Source organism: Trachemys scripta, chromosome 3, assembly GCF_013100865.1.
Source record: "Trachemys scripta elegans isolate TJP31775 chromosome 3, CAS_Tse_1.0, whole genome shotgun sequence".
Lineage (NCBI taxonomy): Eukaryota > Metazoa > Chordata > Testudines > Emydidae > Trachemys > Trachemys scripta.
Window position 1 is genome coordinate 86922569 of NC_048300.1, and position 16108 is coordinate 86938676.

Sequence of the window (16108 nt, forward strand, 5' to 3'; positions counted from 1 at the left end):
AAACTCGGGAGAGTACAGAGTAGAGCTACAAAAATGAGAAAAGATTTAGAAAACCTAACCTATGAGAAAAGATTAAAAAACTGGTCATGTTTAGTCTTGAGAAAAGAAGACTGACGGGAGGGGGGGGAGGTAATCTGATAGCATTCGTCAAAGCAAATCATAGAAATGTAGGACTGGAAGGAATCTCTAGAGGTCATCAAGTCCAGCCCCTTTTGCTGGGGTAGAATCAAGTAAACCTAGACCAATGGTTCTCAAACTTTTGCACTGGTGACCCCTTTCACAGAGCAAGCCTCTGAGTGAAGCCCCCCTTATAAATTAAAAATATATAAAAATGTGTTTAACACCATTATAAATGCTGGAGGAAAAGTGGGATTTGGGGTGGCAGTTGACAGCTCGCAACCCCCTATGTAATAACCTCACGACCCCCTGAGGGGTCCCAACCCCAAGTTTGAGAACCCCCGACCTAGACCATCCCTGAAATGTGTTTGTCCAACCAGTTCTTAAACAAATATTTTATAAGGAGGATGGTGATCAGTTGTTGCCCAGGTCCACCGAAGGTAGGGCAAGAAGTAATGGGTTTAATCTGCAGCAAGGGAGATTTAGGTCAGATATTAGGAAAAACTTTCTAACTATAAGGGTAGTTAAGAACTGGAATAGGCTTCCAATGGAGGTTGTTGAATCCTCATCACTGGAGGTTTTTAAGAACAGATCAGACATGCACCTGTCTAGGATGGTGTAGGTACACTTGGTCCTGCCTCAGTTCAGGGTTTCATTAGATGACCTGCTGAGGTCCCTTCCAGCCCAATATTTTTATGATTCTATTGGTTTAAAATGGCAAACAATAAATACAACAAATCTGCAAACATTTTGTTGACTATTTTGTCAGAATTTCATCAAAAAGTTTCATCAGAATTTCACAATCTAGAAAAATGTCAACACCTTCTCTTATTTATGGACAGAATTTTTTTACATTATTTCAAAATATAGCAAACGGTTTTTTTCTAAAAGCCAAACGATGTCATCATAAACAGGAGGCTCAAGTAAGAATAGAAAGTTTATTTTACCTCCATATTTGGCATTGGTCTGACCACTGATGGAATGTGTGTCTAGTTCTGATGTCCACAATCTGCAAGAATGTTGATAAATTGGAGAGGGTTCAGAGAAGAGCCATGAGAAAGATTAAAGGTTCAGAAAACCTGCTTTATACTGATTGAGCTCCTTGAGTCTATCTGTTTAGCTTAGCCTTCTCTTTGTTAAGGAGTGACAATCACAGTTTATAAGTACCTATGTGGGGAACAAATATTTAACAATAGTCTCTTCAATCTACACAGATCCAATGGCAGGAAGTTAAAACTAGACAAATTCAGACTGAAAAAGAGATGCAATTTTTTTTTAACAGTGAGATAATTAATCACGGGAACACTTTACCAAGGGTTGTAGAGGATTCTCCATCACTAGCAATTTTTAAATCAAGATTGAACATTTTTCTAAAAGATGTGCTCTAGGAATTATTTGGGGGGAGTTCTCTGGCCTGTGTTAACAAGAGGACAGAGTAGATGATCACAATGATCTCTTGCGGCCTTGGAAATGATGAAATGATGAACCTGAGAGTAGCTAATCATCCTCAACCCCTCATGGCTTCAGCTGGAGTTATGGGTGTTCTGTACCCCTTAATGTCCTATCAACGGAAACTCAATTTAGTTTGAATACACAGTGTTACAGTGACATATATTTTGTTTCCACATACCTGTGCCTGGTTGCTTGTGTTGCAGGTGTCTGCCAGAGTCACCAAGGTGGCTGATCGCTCAACAGAAAAATGACAAAGCCATGAAAATTATTAACCGTATTGCCAAGGGAAATGGGAAAAAGGTGCCTCCCTCTTTACAGGTGATCATGTATTTTTTTCCTGGATGTGTAATTACAAGCAAACAGTGCTATATATTTAGGATTGCTCTGAATCCAGAACAGGGAGCAAACTGACAAGCCAAAGTGCTGCAAATCTGCAAAGTGGAGTTGAGTGGTTTTCTTTTGTGAAAGCCTTGGATATTAAAACAACACACTTATATGAATGGAGACTCCTATAAATATTCCAATAGCCAAAATAAGTTCTTCCTCTTATGAAGTATCAAGCAGTATTCAACCAACCAGATCACATCTGACTGAAAATTCCAAAGTATCATTTATTCATTTATTGTTTTTAAAAAGAAATGTGGCTTCATTTAATGAGGTTGCTTTGGTACAGACAGACAGCTGGGGGAAAGGGTGGGCTGTTTAAGTGTCCACACTTCCCCTTAGTTTTTGGTTACTTTGCAGACAGACTCTTAATTGGTAAATGAAAAATTCCAGAAACGATTATGCTTATGTTGATCCAATGAAAATAAACAAGGCCAAACTCCCCAGACTCTCACCCCCTAACCTCTTCCTTAATGTTCCTCTGGTTCTTTCCTAGAGTCTCAACCCTGAAGAGGAAGATGGGGAAAAGCTGAGCCCTTCATTTCTAGACTTGGTCAGAACACCTCAGATAAGGAAGCATACACTCATTTTGATGTACACTTGGTAAGGGAGGGTAACACAGTTTTCATTTCAAAGCATTAGACCACCCCCCATCACCTCCCACATAGTTACTTTGGCTCTGTTTTCCCCATATGGCCCTTGACTGGCAGTGAATCTTAATTCTTTAACTAATCTATCCCTTTGCAAACTTGGCTTCAACTGGGCTCTGCTCTCTGCCTAGGTTCACAAGCTCTGTTCTGTACCAGGGGCTCATCATGCACATGGGGATTGCTGGTGGAAACATTTATCTGGATTTCTTCTATTCTGCCCTGGTTGAATTTCCAGCCGCCCTCATACTCATACTCACAATTGATCGCATTGGCCGTCGCTATCCCTGGGCTGCAGCAAATCTGGTGGCAGGGGCTGCTTGCCTTATTACAGCTTTCATCCCAGACAGTGAGTTACTCAAGCTTTTGTTAGTCTGTGTCACTGTCACCCCTGAGAAAGAGAGAGTGTGTTTGTGTGTGTGTGTTCTGGAGAACTGAAAAGACCACTTTTGCTATTATAATCCACATCAGTGTTGCAATTCAATGGGAACAAATTATAGGTATTTTTCCGCAAACATCGGTGAAAATAAAAATTACCAATCATTTCCCCCTTCTCTAAGAGCTTTTTATAATGCAAGTGCTGAAAAATGGGGCACATAATGGGCTAAATTTCCCAAATGGCATCAACTCAGCCTGTAAATTTGCACATGCAAGTTCACAAGCACACTGTTTTGGCCAGACATGTCTTTGCACACCCCAAAGTTTGTATTTGCACACACACAAAGAACTGGTACACACCTAACCTGATGGACAATCCCAGTGACAGACACCAGGATCTTACAAGTTTTAATATGCTCTTTTGTATGTATAGTCTCAGGTGCACCAGTCACTTAAGATTTAATACATAATATATCTTCCCCAAACTTTTACATACAACCCAAAAACTGAGCTCAGCTGACCGAACAAACCCATTTTAAAACAGTGATCGGACTCTTCCTGGTTTATACAAGGAGGTTTAATAGTCTAATCAATTACATTTGTGGCTAGAGCTAGGAAATCCTGAGTTCTAATCTTAGTTCTGTGTGTATGTGGCCCTTGGGCAAGTGGGTATTCACCCACGAAAGCTTATGCTCCAATACATCTGTTAGTCTTAAAGGTGCCACAGGACTCTCTGAAACTTTATCTATGCTGCTTTTGTTTTACAAATAGGGAAACTAAGATCACTGCTTACCCTACCTCCCAGGAGTGTTGTGGGGGTCAGTTACTTTATTATTGTACAGCACACTGACAAATCTAAAATGCTTTAAAAGTTCTGAAGTATTAGTATTGCAAACTGATATGGGGTGAAAGGAGAATCCATTCGTAGCTCCCCACTGTGGGGTTCTTGTGCTGTATGGTATTTACTAAATGAAATTTTTCACACTCTTTTATGACATGATCAGAAAAAAACAGCCACCTTTGTAACGCTAACATGTGACTTCCTTCCAGATATCTATTGGTTAAAAATTACTGCAGCTTGCTTGGGCAGAATGGGAATTACCATGTGCTATGAAATGGTTTGCCTAGTAAATGCAGAATTGTACCCAACATTTCTCAGGTGGGTGCATCGTCTTCTGTTAATCCATTATAAAACAATGGCTAAGAGTGTGAAGTGTCTCGATTTACTGATTCAAGGGTATCACAGAAACATGTTAGAGCCATGGATTGCACATTAGAAAAAAACAGAACAGCATGTCTATCAAATGACAGAAGTTTAATTAAAAATTAAACAGTACGGTGAGCCACCTTTAACCTATCCAAATACATTGCATGGCCCAATGGAGCAGAGCTTGATGCAGAACATTCACCGCAAAAGTTGTTTCAGATACCACAAAACAGAGGATGGGATTTGAGAATAATCACTCTCTAGGTGGATATTTAGCATCTCAGCCAGGGACAGTGAACACTCTTGGCGCTGGCTGATTGTAAGACTGATTCAGACCTGTAGCTGTGGTGATGCTGAAAGGCTGCCCCCAGAAGCTGATGAAAAAGGAGCCAATGAAGAATGAAAAAGCTGCAGCATCAGAGATCTAGTGGAAGCAAGCCACGAGAGAATGATTGGGGCCTGGGGATTGCCAACAGAGGCTGGCTGGAGGCTATTGCTACATAGGGCAGTGGTCTCCAAAGTGGGGTGCATGCACCCCAGGGGGTGCACAAGAGGATCCTTCGGGGTGCGTGGCAGGAGGAGCGCCGGCGGAACACCGCCACATCCCCCCACCCCTTTGGCAGTTCGGCTGGGAGTCTGAGCGGCGCTTTTTTTTTTTTTTTGGCTTTGACAGTTCGGCCGGGGGTGCATGCTCAAAAATTTTTTACTGATGGGGTGCGCGATCAAAACAGTTTGGAGACCACTGTACTAGAAAATGCAAGTGTTCCTTAGGTGGTGCAATGGAAGCCCCATCGTTTTGGAGATATAAAGCTAGGCTGGCTAAAGCACTAGAAAAAGCACTATAAGGAATAATCCTGTATTGGCAAAGAGATGGACAAAAATGTCGTGTAGGTTTTCTGTTCTTCATTGTATAATACCTTCATTTAATCAGGTTTTTTTTGGAGGGAAGGGGAAAAGGATGAGGCCAGAGGAGGCGTCGAAATGATTTGTAACATACAGTTCAGCAACCTGCCACCTTTAGTCTGTGGCTCTGTCATCCAAGTAGTGTAAGCTGAGGGAGGAGGAGGCGGCGAGGGCAGAGAACAGAACCTGGGTCTCTTATGGCACCACGACATGCTAGTTGCAGGTTACCTGGGTTGCTGTTCACATTGTTTGAAATTTATTTTTAGGTGTATTTTGTAAAATACAAAAGCACTTTGTTCGGGCACTACATGGCCAGCAGCTTCCCCTACTGCAGTGGTCACCAAACTTTTTTGATCGCGCACCCCATCAGTAAAAAATTTTTGAGCCCACAGCCCCTGCTCCCGGCCGAACTGTCGAAGCAACAAACAAACAAAAAAGGGCCACTCAGACTCCTGGCTGAACTGCCAAAGGGGGGGGAGGGCGGAAGCGGCGCTGCTCCGGCGGCGCTCCTCCTGCCGTGCACCCAAAGGATCCTCGTGTGCACACCCCACGTTGGAGACCACTGTTCTAGTACATCTCACTGGAAGATTTGCCTGACATTTCATCCTTTTTTTTAATTAAATGCATCCTATTATTCTTGGTTATTATTAGCCCAGTCAGAGGTGGACTTTTTAAAGTTCTTTTTTATTATTTTTATCTCCTCACCAATGTTTGCAACTCTTCCCAATTTATAGTATCTGTGAATTTCATTAACAAGATATTTATCCCCTCTTCCCAGATCATTAATGAAGATGTTAAATAAGATCATTTTTCAGACCAATGCCTAGTGCACAAACCAATTCGTAGGTTCTTCTGGACATCCCTCTAGTACCTACTATGTTCTCATTATATCCTGCTAGGGACATGTCCATTGCAATATGCAACAGATTAGACACATCCCTCCTAGTATTGTTAACAGGAATAGCTTGCCTACTCTTCTGTATGCATTGCTAAAAATGTTTAAGTGAATAGCTGCAGAATTCTTTTTAAACAAATTAATAATGGGGGAACATTTCATGTACATATATTTTCTAGGAACCTGGGAGTACTTGTCTGCTCTTCCATGTGTGATATTGGTGGGATCATAACTCCATTCATTGTCTACAGACTGGCAGAGATCTGGCATGAGCTGCCACTTGTAGTTTTTGGTAAGAGTTCTGTATTGTAGAGTGACTGTTTTTACTATATGCAGTGGTGTTGTAGCCATGTTGGTCCTAGCATATTAAAGAGACAAGCTGGGTGAGATGATATCTTTTATTAGACCAACTTCTGTTGGTGAGAGAGACAAGCTTTCAAGCTTACACAGAGCTCTTCTTCAGGTCTGGGAAACGTACTCAGAGTTACAGATGCACAATCTGTTCAACCTTTTATATAGCAGTGACGCTGAGTTAGTTTCGCAGACCTGAAGAAGAGCTCCGTGTAAGCTCAAAAATTTCTCTCTCTCACCCACAGAAGTTGTCCAACAAACAATATTATCTCACCCACCTTGTTTCTGTATTTACCATGTCCTAGGTAAATTGTTCCCATGGTTAATTGCCCTCAACATAACATTTTTTTAAACTTATTTCTAGTCTGAATTTGTCTAGCTTCAGCTTCCATCCATTGGATCATGGCATGCTTTTGATTGATAAAGAGCACACTACCATCAGAAATCTCTTCCTCATGTAGGTACTTAGAGACCATAAGCTAGTGAGTCTCCTCTTAACCTTTTCCATTAGACTAAAAGGAGCTGAATTTATTCAGTGTAGCTCAGGAGGACAGATTTTTCCAGACCTTAAATCACTCTCGTAGTGCTTTTTAGAACCCACTCCAGTTTAACAACATCCTTTTAAAAGTGTAGACAGAAGGGGACACTTCCCCAAGTGATTTATGCAAGGTAGAAAGTCTGTGGCAGAGCAAGGAATTGAATCTTGGTCTCCTAAGTCAGCATCCTAAGCATTCGACCATGCTTCCTTACCTTTCGGCCTACTGGGCTGTCCAGGAATACTGGCCAGTTGCTTCCATGAGTCCTTGGACAAGGGAAACAGCCAACTCACCATGGCCTACTCCCCCCAGCAACCAGTGATGATTCTCCAAAGGACTCCAACCCCTAAATACAGCTGCGGAAATCACTATGTTTCCCTAGTACCCAAGCAACAATGTTGGAGGTGTATCCAGCTCATGGAACATTTAACAGATAGTGTCTGCAGCAACGGATGAGACTCTGCAACACTTCATGGAAAGTGGGTGGTTTGAAGGATTTAGGATGGGTGGTTGTGGGACGGAGGGAACAGATTGCCCAGGCAAAGGGATGGAGTTGGAGTGAAATCTCCTCATTCATTAATTGTGTAAGAGGACTTTCCTAGTAGATAATATTGTGCACTAGGAGATACACCATATTTTGCCCTATTGTTCTCATGATAGAAAGATTCACTAAATGCCATGGCTTAGAAATGCCCTGAATCACTTAATGTTCTTTCACTGTGGGCTCAGTGTTGGAATTTTGTTTGAGATGATTGCAATGTTAGATACACCAGCTAAGTTAGGTTAGGCCTTCACCACTGGCCTATGGTCCCGAAGGGGTCAGACCCCACTGGAGGATTGATGTAGCAGAGTGCCACCCCTTCCCTTTCCAAGTTCTCATCCTCTGCCAACACGTGGGGAAGAGGCAGCTGGTGGCACAGGAGCGTCCTCTCACCAGGGGAAGTCTCAGTTTGCCTGTTGGAGCCAGAATCTGGCTCCTTTGTGCCCTCTGAGCGGTACACAGGCTAATCCACATCTGAGAGAGTGGCCCAGCCTCTCTCTTCTCATCTGAGAAGGGCTTCAGTAAGAAGAGCAGTGCCTACTGAAAAAATGGAACAACTTATTCATTCAGCAGAGGCAGCTTTGCCTCAAATTCATAATCATTGCTGCAAATGAATATTAAATCATGTCATGCTCACTATGTATTTTGTATCAAATTTAATCCTTTTGCGTGATCTTTGTTCCAAGCTGTGGTTGGTTTAATTGATGGTGGACTGGTGCTGCTCCTACCTGAGACCAAAGGGAAAACTTTGCCTGAGACCATAGAAGATGCTGAAAACATGCACAGGTACAGTACCATACAGCCTAAGAGAAATTTGTGTCAAACCTTATTAACAAAATCTCCCTCAGAACACCATTTTATTGTACATCCCTAGAAGGATCTGTTGTCGGTCTACTTTGCAGCCCCAGAAACGCAGAAAACTAAAGTCACAGTGTAATACCTGAAAAGACTATGCACAGTTTTTCTACTGGGGTGGCAGGACAACAGATTTTAAATGATACCATTTTATTTAATCCAGGCTCTAAAGGTCATTGCTCTTCTTGGACTTGTTTTAACAAAATGTGAAGAGGGTGGAATCCTTCTTCCTAAGTATTCCAGTAAATTCGTAGTTGTTTGGCTAGTTTGTGTGTTAAATGTAACATGTCATACCAAACCCACAGCCGGAGTCACAGTAATACAGTATTTCACAACTACAAAATATTGGCATCTGTTTTTGTTTTCCCCAATGGTCCAATTTATGGTTCAGATCATTTTGAGTTGCCATCCCCTCCTCTCTACCAAGCATCGTGTTAGTTTCAGAATGTTTGTTGCTGCAATCGCAAAGCACTACAGTACTTCCTGCCTACCAGGAATCCAAGAACAAATAATAGAGGTCGTGAGCTGGCCTTTGGATAGCAGTATCACGTCTATACTGCACGATCCAATCAAGCTGTACATAAGTATATAGCTGAAAGGAAGTTTGTTTTACGTGGAATTTGAAAAGCTGTGACCTTGATGTTGGCTGTTCAGTACAGGGACGTGCATTACATACGGAGAGGCAGCAAACTTTCGGCTGTAGGTACGTGGAATGAAGTCTTCGCTGTCACAGCAAAAGCAGCTGTCACAGATAAAAGGGAACAGCAAAGAGCTAGAGGCCACTTTTGAACCCACAGCTTAATTCAGTGCAGGGTCTTTGTAGGAGGAAAGAGCCTTGGCAGTGAGTTCTTGGAGCTGATTCACTTTTTCTACCAAGAGGAAAAAAAGTTACATAAAAGATGCAAAGGCAGCATTCCTAGAAAAAAAAAAACTAGGCTATTGTAAGATACATTGGCTGGGTTCAGAGTTTACATCTCAGTTTCTTCAGTGAGAGGGAAACTACACTCAAGCTGAGGGCATAGCTGTGCAAGGTAAAGTCAGGCTGTTGTTTGGCTTATTTAATTGCCCTCATGCAAGGCAAGAAGTTTTGGGAAAACTGTCCCAATGATATTGTACATAGCTGAGACACTGCTGGGCATATCCTTTCCAGTCAGAATACTAATGGATACCAACTTAAAATGTGTCATAACTGTAGTAGAGCAGGTTTACAATGTGTTTTCCACTTTTTAGATGCATTTGTGCAAATAAAATAGTTGCTCAAATGCTCACGGACAGCTCCCCTTAAACAAAGAACAAGCAGGGCTGAAGCCAATGTGAGCAAATAAATAGTGTGATATGCACCCAGCACATGTGCATGCGCTCTCTCTTTTTAAACCCTACAGGCCAGTTTCTCAGCTGCTGTAAACTGGCATAGCTCCATTGACATCAGCTGAGAATGTGGTGTAATACACTTCAGTTTAGGCACGGCTGTGGCTGCTGGGGAAAGAAGAGAATAAGGAAAAAGAACACGGGGATAGTGGTGAATTTGACCCTCCAAGAAACTATTCATATGCCATGATGATTAAATGGCAACATCAGCACATCTCTGAAATGGGAAACCGAGCCGGTTAGCGCTGCCTAGTATTGGAGTTTCCAGACCCTAGTTTTAGTTGTTTTTAACTTGGTCAAATTTTAACAGTACAGACTGAAATTTTCCATGCCTCAGGCAGAATTTTGGGGAGAAATGATTCAGCCATTTCCAAGAACGAAGCTAGGGGGAAACATTATTTTGCCCATGATAAAAAATTCTTGTGCCCTCTCTATCATCCCCATGCTTTGGAGCAAGGAATTTGGTAGTGGAGGCCTTTGTGTCAAGGACAGATCTTGTGCTATTCTAGGGAAAATTGACCCAAATTTGGTCAAATTATAAGTCTGAAGAACTGCAGTTTGCACATGCTCTCGAGACGCTCAAGTAAATGCCCCAAAGATTTGGTTTGCACTGGGCATGCTCCAGCCTGGGGCCGAGCAGGACTTCCCCTGCACTTGCAGCTCTGAGTTGCTGTGGGCTATGCCAGGCCCAAGCACCTGAACTGAGAGTAAGGAACCTGACTTTCCTGTGCTCTCAGTGACCCACTGCTCAAGAAGGTGTCTGATTCAAATGCAGAGGGGACAAAAGCCAGACAAAAACAGATTCAGATGGAACAAAAGCAGGGGCTGTAGATTAGGACAAGGAACCCTGCCAGGAGAGACTGGCTGAGCAAGGAGACATGGGCTGGAAGGGGAGTCTAGAGGGACAGAGCCAGGAAATAGGTGGAAGACTGGCTGGGTAGGGCAACTAGGACTGAGGAGAAGGTGGTCAGGAGAGAGACCTGTTGAGGAGTCAGAGGAAACCTGGGCCTGGCTGGGCAAAGAGACTGGGACAAGGAATCAGGGGAAGGACACGAGATTAGACAAGGAGCCCAAGAGTAGGGAAATAGGGAGTGGGAGTCAGTGTGGATAGGGAATATGTGGAGGACTATTGGAGCCAGTATGGGGTAGAGAGGCATATTGGTTTAGAAGTTGGGTGGGGAAACTGGGATTGGCTGGGCCAGGAGGGGGTCAGGAGAGGTGAAACTAGGATGTACTGGGCACACAGACTGGAACTTGGATGAGAAGCCTAAAGAATGTAAACTCAGATTAGCTAGGTGAAGAGAATGGAACTGGCGCAAGGAGTCAAGGGTGGGAAATATATTGGACTGGCATGGAACAGGCTAGAGCATAGGAGGCTGAAGGGATCACATGGGGAGGGAGGGAGGAATTGGCAGAAAAGTCTGTGCCTTCCAGAGGCTAGAATGGAACCCAAGATTCCCAAGTCTCACCCTTTCTTCGCTCTCAGCAAATATCTGTGAAACCTCTGGCAACGTGTGTGACTCCTCACCTTCTAGTGATTGTCCACATAAAGGATAACAATGTCTCTAAACAAATTAGTATGTGATCATGTAATTAAAGAATCTCAATGCATAGGCACAAGGGACCAAATTAAGGTGCCACAAGCAAATTTAAGCCTGGCATTTCCTAAATGTTGAGTGGTTAAGTTTGCAACCTGAATGCTCTTTTAAGAGAGAGAGAGAGAGAGAGTGTGAAAACAAAGTTAATAGTTTCTCAGTAGCTAGAGCTACTTTTTATCATGATTATTTTTCATAAATTTTAAGACAAGAAGGGACCATTAGATCATCAAGTCTGAGGCCCTGTATATCAGAGGCCATGGAATTTCATCCAATTACTTCTGTACTGAGCCCAGTAACTTGTGTTTGGCTAAAGCAGATCTTCCAGAAAAGGCATCTAGTCTTGAAGACCTCAAGAGATGGAGAATCCACCACATCCTTTGGCTGCTTGTTCCAGTGTTAAATCACCCTGTTAAAACTTTGTGCCATATAACAGACAAAACAAAAATTCAGTTCTACTAATATTTCTTCCTCAGACAGAACTCTAGATAAAAATCTATGCTTTATAAAAACATCCTAGGGAATTTCTTCTGTCAAACACAAAATACTGCTTAAATTAAACAAAAGTTTAGTGGTAACACCAGCAAAATGGAGGAAAATCAGAAAGTAAAGGCCAACACACTGTTGATAACTCTGGCATTTGTGCTGCATGTCAGTCCTCAGTTGGCATTCCTGCATTTTGTTGGCTTGTATCACAAATCATTGTTATAACAGTTTTCTCCGCCAATCCATATTTAACTGCATACAATGTGTACTCCAAAGCAGTCACAGCGGAGTGTGGAAAAAGATGTACTAGCCTAGTTGGGTAGCTTGAATACATTCTTTACAACTTGGTGCAAACTTACAGTCCTTTAAATGATTAGCACTTGGTTGTTCCTTATAAAAGAGACCAGTATTTTGCTATGAAATAGAGAATGCAATGGGGCCTTAGAGCAATCTGATTCTTCTGCGGGTTAGTTCCTCTGTTTGTGTCTGGAAAAGAATTAAGATTCATTTTTTTTTATTTGCCAATCACAAACTAGTTTTTCTGTTTAATTTAATCAAAGTAGAAGATACACATCTTTTTAGCTGGTCATTCTTTTTGTTCCTTGGGGTAGCACCTGTTCTTTTCTTATTCCTTACACTTGCCTTTTCTGTTTTGTTTCCACAGACAAAGAAAGCGCAAAAAAGAAGTGATTTACCTGCATGTTTTAACAACAGAAGTTGCACCTAATTAAGTTAAAGAGCTGCTTCTCCCAGAGGCTGCCTTTGATGACACATTAATAGACTGAGGACAGAACATTTATATGATATAAACCACCTATTGTCATCATTTCTTTATTCTGCTCTAATACTTGCTACACATCCTTAGGACAACAGACCACTGGTTATCCGCCTCAGAGTTGCATCTGTGACACACATCTGCCTTCGACCACTGATCATTGCTACTAGCTCTAGCTCAGTCCAGAACACTTAGACCATGGCTACACTACCACTTACACTGGCAAAATGTATGTCGCTCAGAGGTGTGAAAAAACATAGCCCTTCCCCAAGCGACATACATTTCACCAGAATAAGTGGCAGCGGGCAATCTCCTACTGCCATAGCTACTGCTGCTCATAGAGGTGGCTGTATTATGGCAGCGGGAAAGCTCTCTCCCATCGGCATAGAGCGGCTACATGAGTGATCTTACAGCAGTGCAGCTGCAACAGTACTGCTGTAAGCGCCCTAGTGTAGACATGGCCTTAGGGTTTCCAGAGGCTATTTGTAGGCCAACTATTACAAAAATAGAACAGCTCTCCGAGTCCTGCATGGTATCTTCAAGCCTTTATTGGATAGAAATCTCACCAGGATCAACTATGCAGAGAATACAAAAATTGGAGGGCAAACAGGAATACACCGAGCCAAAGTGAGAAGTGGAGAGAACAGAGCAGAGGACAGGCTGCAGTACAACTGGTGAGTCGTTACTGACCAATGTAAAGGCATCTGGTTCAGGAGAGGAGACAGACACCAAATGGGAATGGGTGGATGGTACCAAGAAGCCACTCCCATTGCATTAAAGAAAGTTCATGCTCATCTAGCCTCATTACTTTCCTAATATTACTGTTGCACATAATCCTGCGCTATAGGTACCACAGGGGAGCTGTGAGATCAGGACTAGGAGAGAGATGGGCCACAAAAGACCTCTAGTTGGAAAATAATGACAGTAGGGCTTCTGAGCCTGAAGGATCCCCCATACACCCTGATACTGTAAAGCCAAGTATTGCTCTCCTTCTGTACATGGTTCTGATCATGTGATTTAATCTGTGGCTTTGTGTTTCCCTTCTGATCGCTCCCAACTCCGAGCCACAATTTGCGCCTGAAGGAAGGGATGTGTGACTCAGACCAAAAAAAAAAAACAAAAAACCCAGCATTGTTCTTCACCCACACTATGGGCGGGAACTTACTGTTCTTCAGGAAAAGAGCTATTAGAGAAATATTTCATCATCAAAAAAGTTTGAGCAAATGAGGCCCCTGCCCAGCACATCCATGTTAAAAGAATTTAAAACATCCCCTGTAGAAAACAAATAGAAAATTTAAATAAAGGCAAGGAGAGTCTTTAGAAGCCATCTAACGTTTGCACTGGTACCTGCCATAGGACTGGAGTATACATGCTGCTAGTGTTCACTTAGTAACATAATTGCTGCTAGACCTGAAGAGTCCCCATGTTGTAACAGGGCATCCCTGTCTGCATGGGAGATAACTGGTTTTAAGACTATCATCCGTGCCACATCCGCCAATCAAACCCCGCTTCTCCTGCCACAGTGAGTTCATATCCACATACATCATCACTAGACAAATGTCTCCAGCATTTAGTTCCAGAATAATCATCAGCTCTCTGCAGCGGTAGAGTTCTTGGACTCTTTGTAGGGGCTGGCCCTCAGATGCAATCACACAGCCTTACAGCCATGCTGCATTACACCAGGATTTCACCTTGCGTTAGGTCAGGAGTGGGAATCCAGATGTGTCTGGAATTGGCTTATTCCCTGCTTCTAGAAGAGACCAAGGGAAGGTGTCTAGCACTTCTTCATTCCCCACGTTACCCAGAGGACAACAGAGACAAATTGAACAGGAGTACTTGTGGCACCTTAGAGACTAACAAATTTATTTCAGCATAATCTTTCGTGGGCTACAGCTCTCTTCTTCAGATGCTCCTGTTCTTTTTGCGGATACAGACTAACACGGCTGCTACTTGGAGACAAATTGTTCTGCCTCCTCCTTTAGGAGGGGAACTGAAGAAGCCTGGCCTCTGCTGCCCCCCAGTACTAGTAGACCCAGAGAAGAATTCACACAGAGCCAGCACCTGGGAAGGAGGTTATAGAGATTCAAACATCCTCCTTCTTGCTCTTGCACCCAGTTTCCCCAAATCCTGGGACTGGCAATAACAACAGTGCAGGATTCAGATATTGGGGGTGGGGGAGAAGATACCTGGATTTTAGCCATTGCCTTCCTAGTATGGTTGAAGGGCTGCTTCAACTCACAATATTCAGCATGAAGAAATGTACCAGTACAGATTCAAATGCTTCCTGCGTGCATCTAGTTTTCAGTTAGTCTAGCTGAACAGCAACAACAAAAAATGGGCTTGTAACTGGAGGCTGGAAGCGCTGAATGAGGCAGCACACATTTATTCTGCTCTCTTCTTTGCCCATCTCCACTTTCCTCTACCCACATTCACTGTTCACTCCAATATTATCCTACTCCACATTACTTTCTTCTGCAGTTTAGGGCTTTTGATTACCCCCATTCCTTCTCACATTCCAGGCCTATCTCCCAGCCCTTTGAACATACTCCTTTCAAAATATTATAAACATGTTGGAGGCGAGAGGCTTTAAAGGGATTATTAAACTCTTATATTTAGCAAAACAGTCTGACCAAGTGAAATTAGAAGAGCCATTATTAAACACTGTTAAACTCCCCCTCTACAAATGGAATCTCTCATCCATAAAAGGTCATTAAAATTCCTTTTCCTGGCTGAAAAACATCAGACACCTTGTAATGTATATAAACTAAGGGCATGCAATATATGAAATAGTCACTCTGATTTTTAAACTACTTATAATCGACAGGAATTGCAAGACTGGATCAGGTGGTGATCCATCTAGTCCAATAGCCTCTCTCTGATATTGGCTGGCACCAGATGTTGCAAAGGGAAGTGGGAGAAACCTTGGAGTAGCAGTTATGGAATAACTGGCCTACAAAAGCAGTTTCTTCTTAACTCCCATTTATTAGAAACTGCTTATGCCCAGAAACATGAGGACTTTTATCTCCCTCTCAGACACTGTCCTTATGTAGTGGTTTTGACTAGATAGGGGGCTATGAAAAGTCTTTCTTCATTTCCATTAACTGCTGATATCCTGAAGACACCAGTAATTACAAGATGTCTTCCTGTTGACTTTAGCCAATGGATTGGCTATGATACCAGGACATGGAAAGACAAGGTGAGTGAGGTAATATCTTTGATTGGTCCAACTTCTGTTGGTGAGAGAGAGAAGCTTTCAAGCTTACACACAGCTCTTCTTTGGGTCTCTCAGAGCTTTGTGTGGCTCGAAAGCTTCCCTCTCACTAACAGAAGCTGGTCCAATCAAAGATATTACCTCACTCACCTTGTGTCTCTAATATCCTGGAACCAACATGGCTACAACACCACTATATACCCTGACATACACACTTCATTGTTCTGCACACTGCTGGCCTGGTTCTGCTCAAAGCACCAAAGCAATCAGCATATCTGCAACAGGATCCTAGTTCCAAGTGTAACTAAAGAAGAGGGCGTTGAATTCATTGTTCACTTAACGGGGAATTTCAGATGGTTTAAGTCAATTCCAAAATGCCACAAAAGAAACCCATTGAATTCTTAATG

At 42.6% G+C, this 16108-nt stretch overlaps 1 protein-coding gene across 1 annotated transcript in view; it reads left to right on the forward strand.

The window, feature by feature from the left end:
• The window catches only part of LOC117875606 (solute carrier family 22 member 2-like), a 28561-nt gene extending 14698 nt beyond the window's left edge, over positions 1–13863 (forward strand). Inside the window, exons 5-11 of the mRNA XM_034766975.1 lie at positions 1773–1887; positions 2450–2556; positions 2735–2949; positions 4029–4137; positions 6163–6275; positions 8098–8197; positions 12380–13863. Coding sequence (XP_034622866.1) covers positions 1773–1887; positions 2450–2556; positions 2735–2949; positions 4029–4137; positions 6163–6275; positions 8098–8197; positions 12380–12446 — 826 coding nt within the window. The 3' untranslated portion in view covers positions 12447–13863. The remainder of the gene's footprint in view (positions 1–1772; positions 1888–2449; positions 2557–2734; positions 2950–4028; positions 4138–6162; positions 6276–8097; positions 8198–12379) is intronic.
• Positions 13864–16108: the final 2245 nt, after the last annotated feature.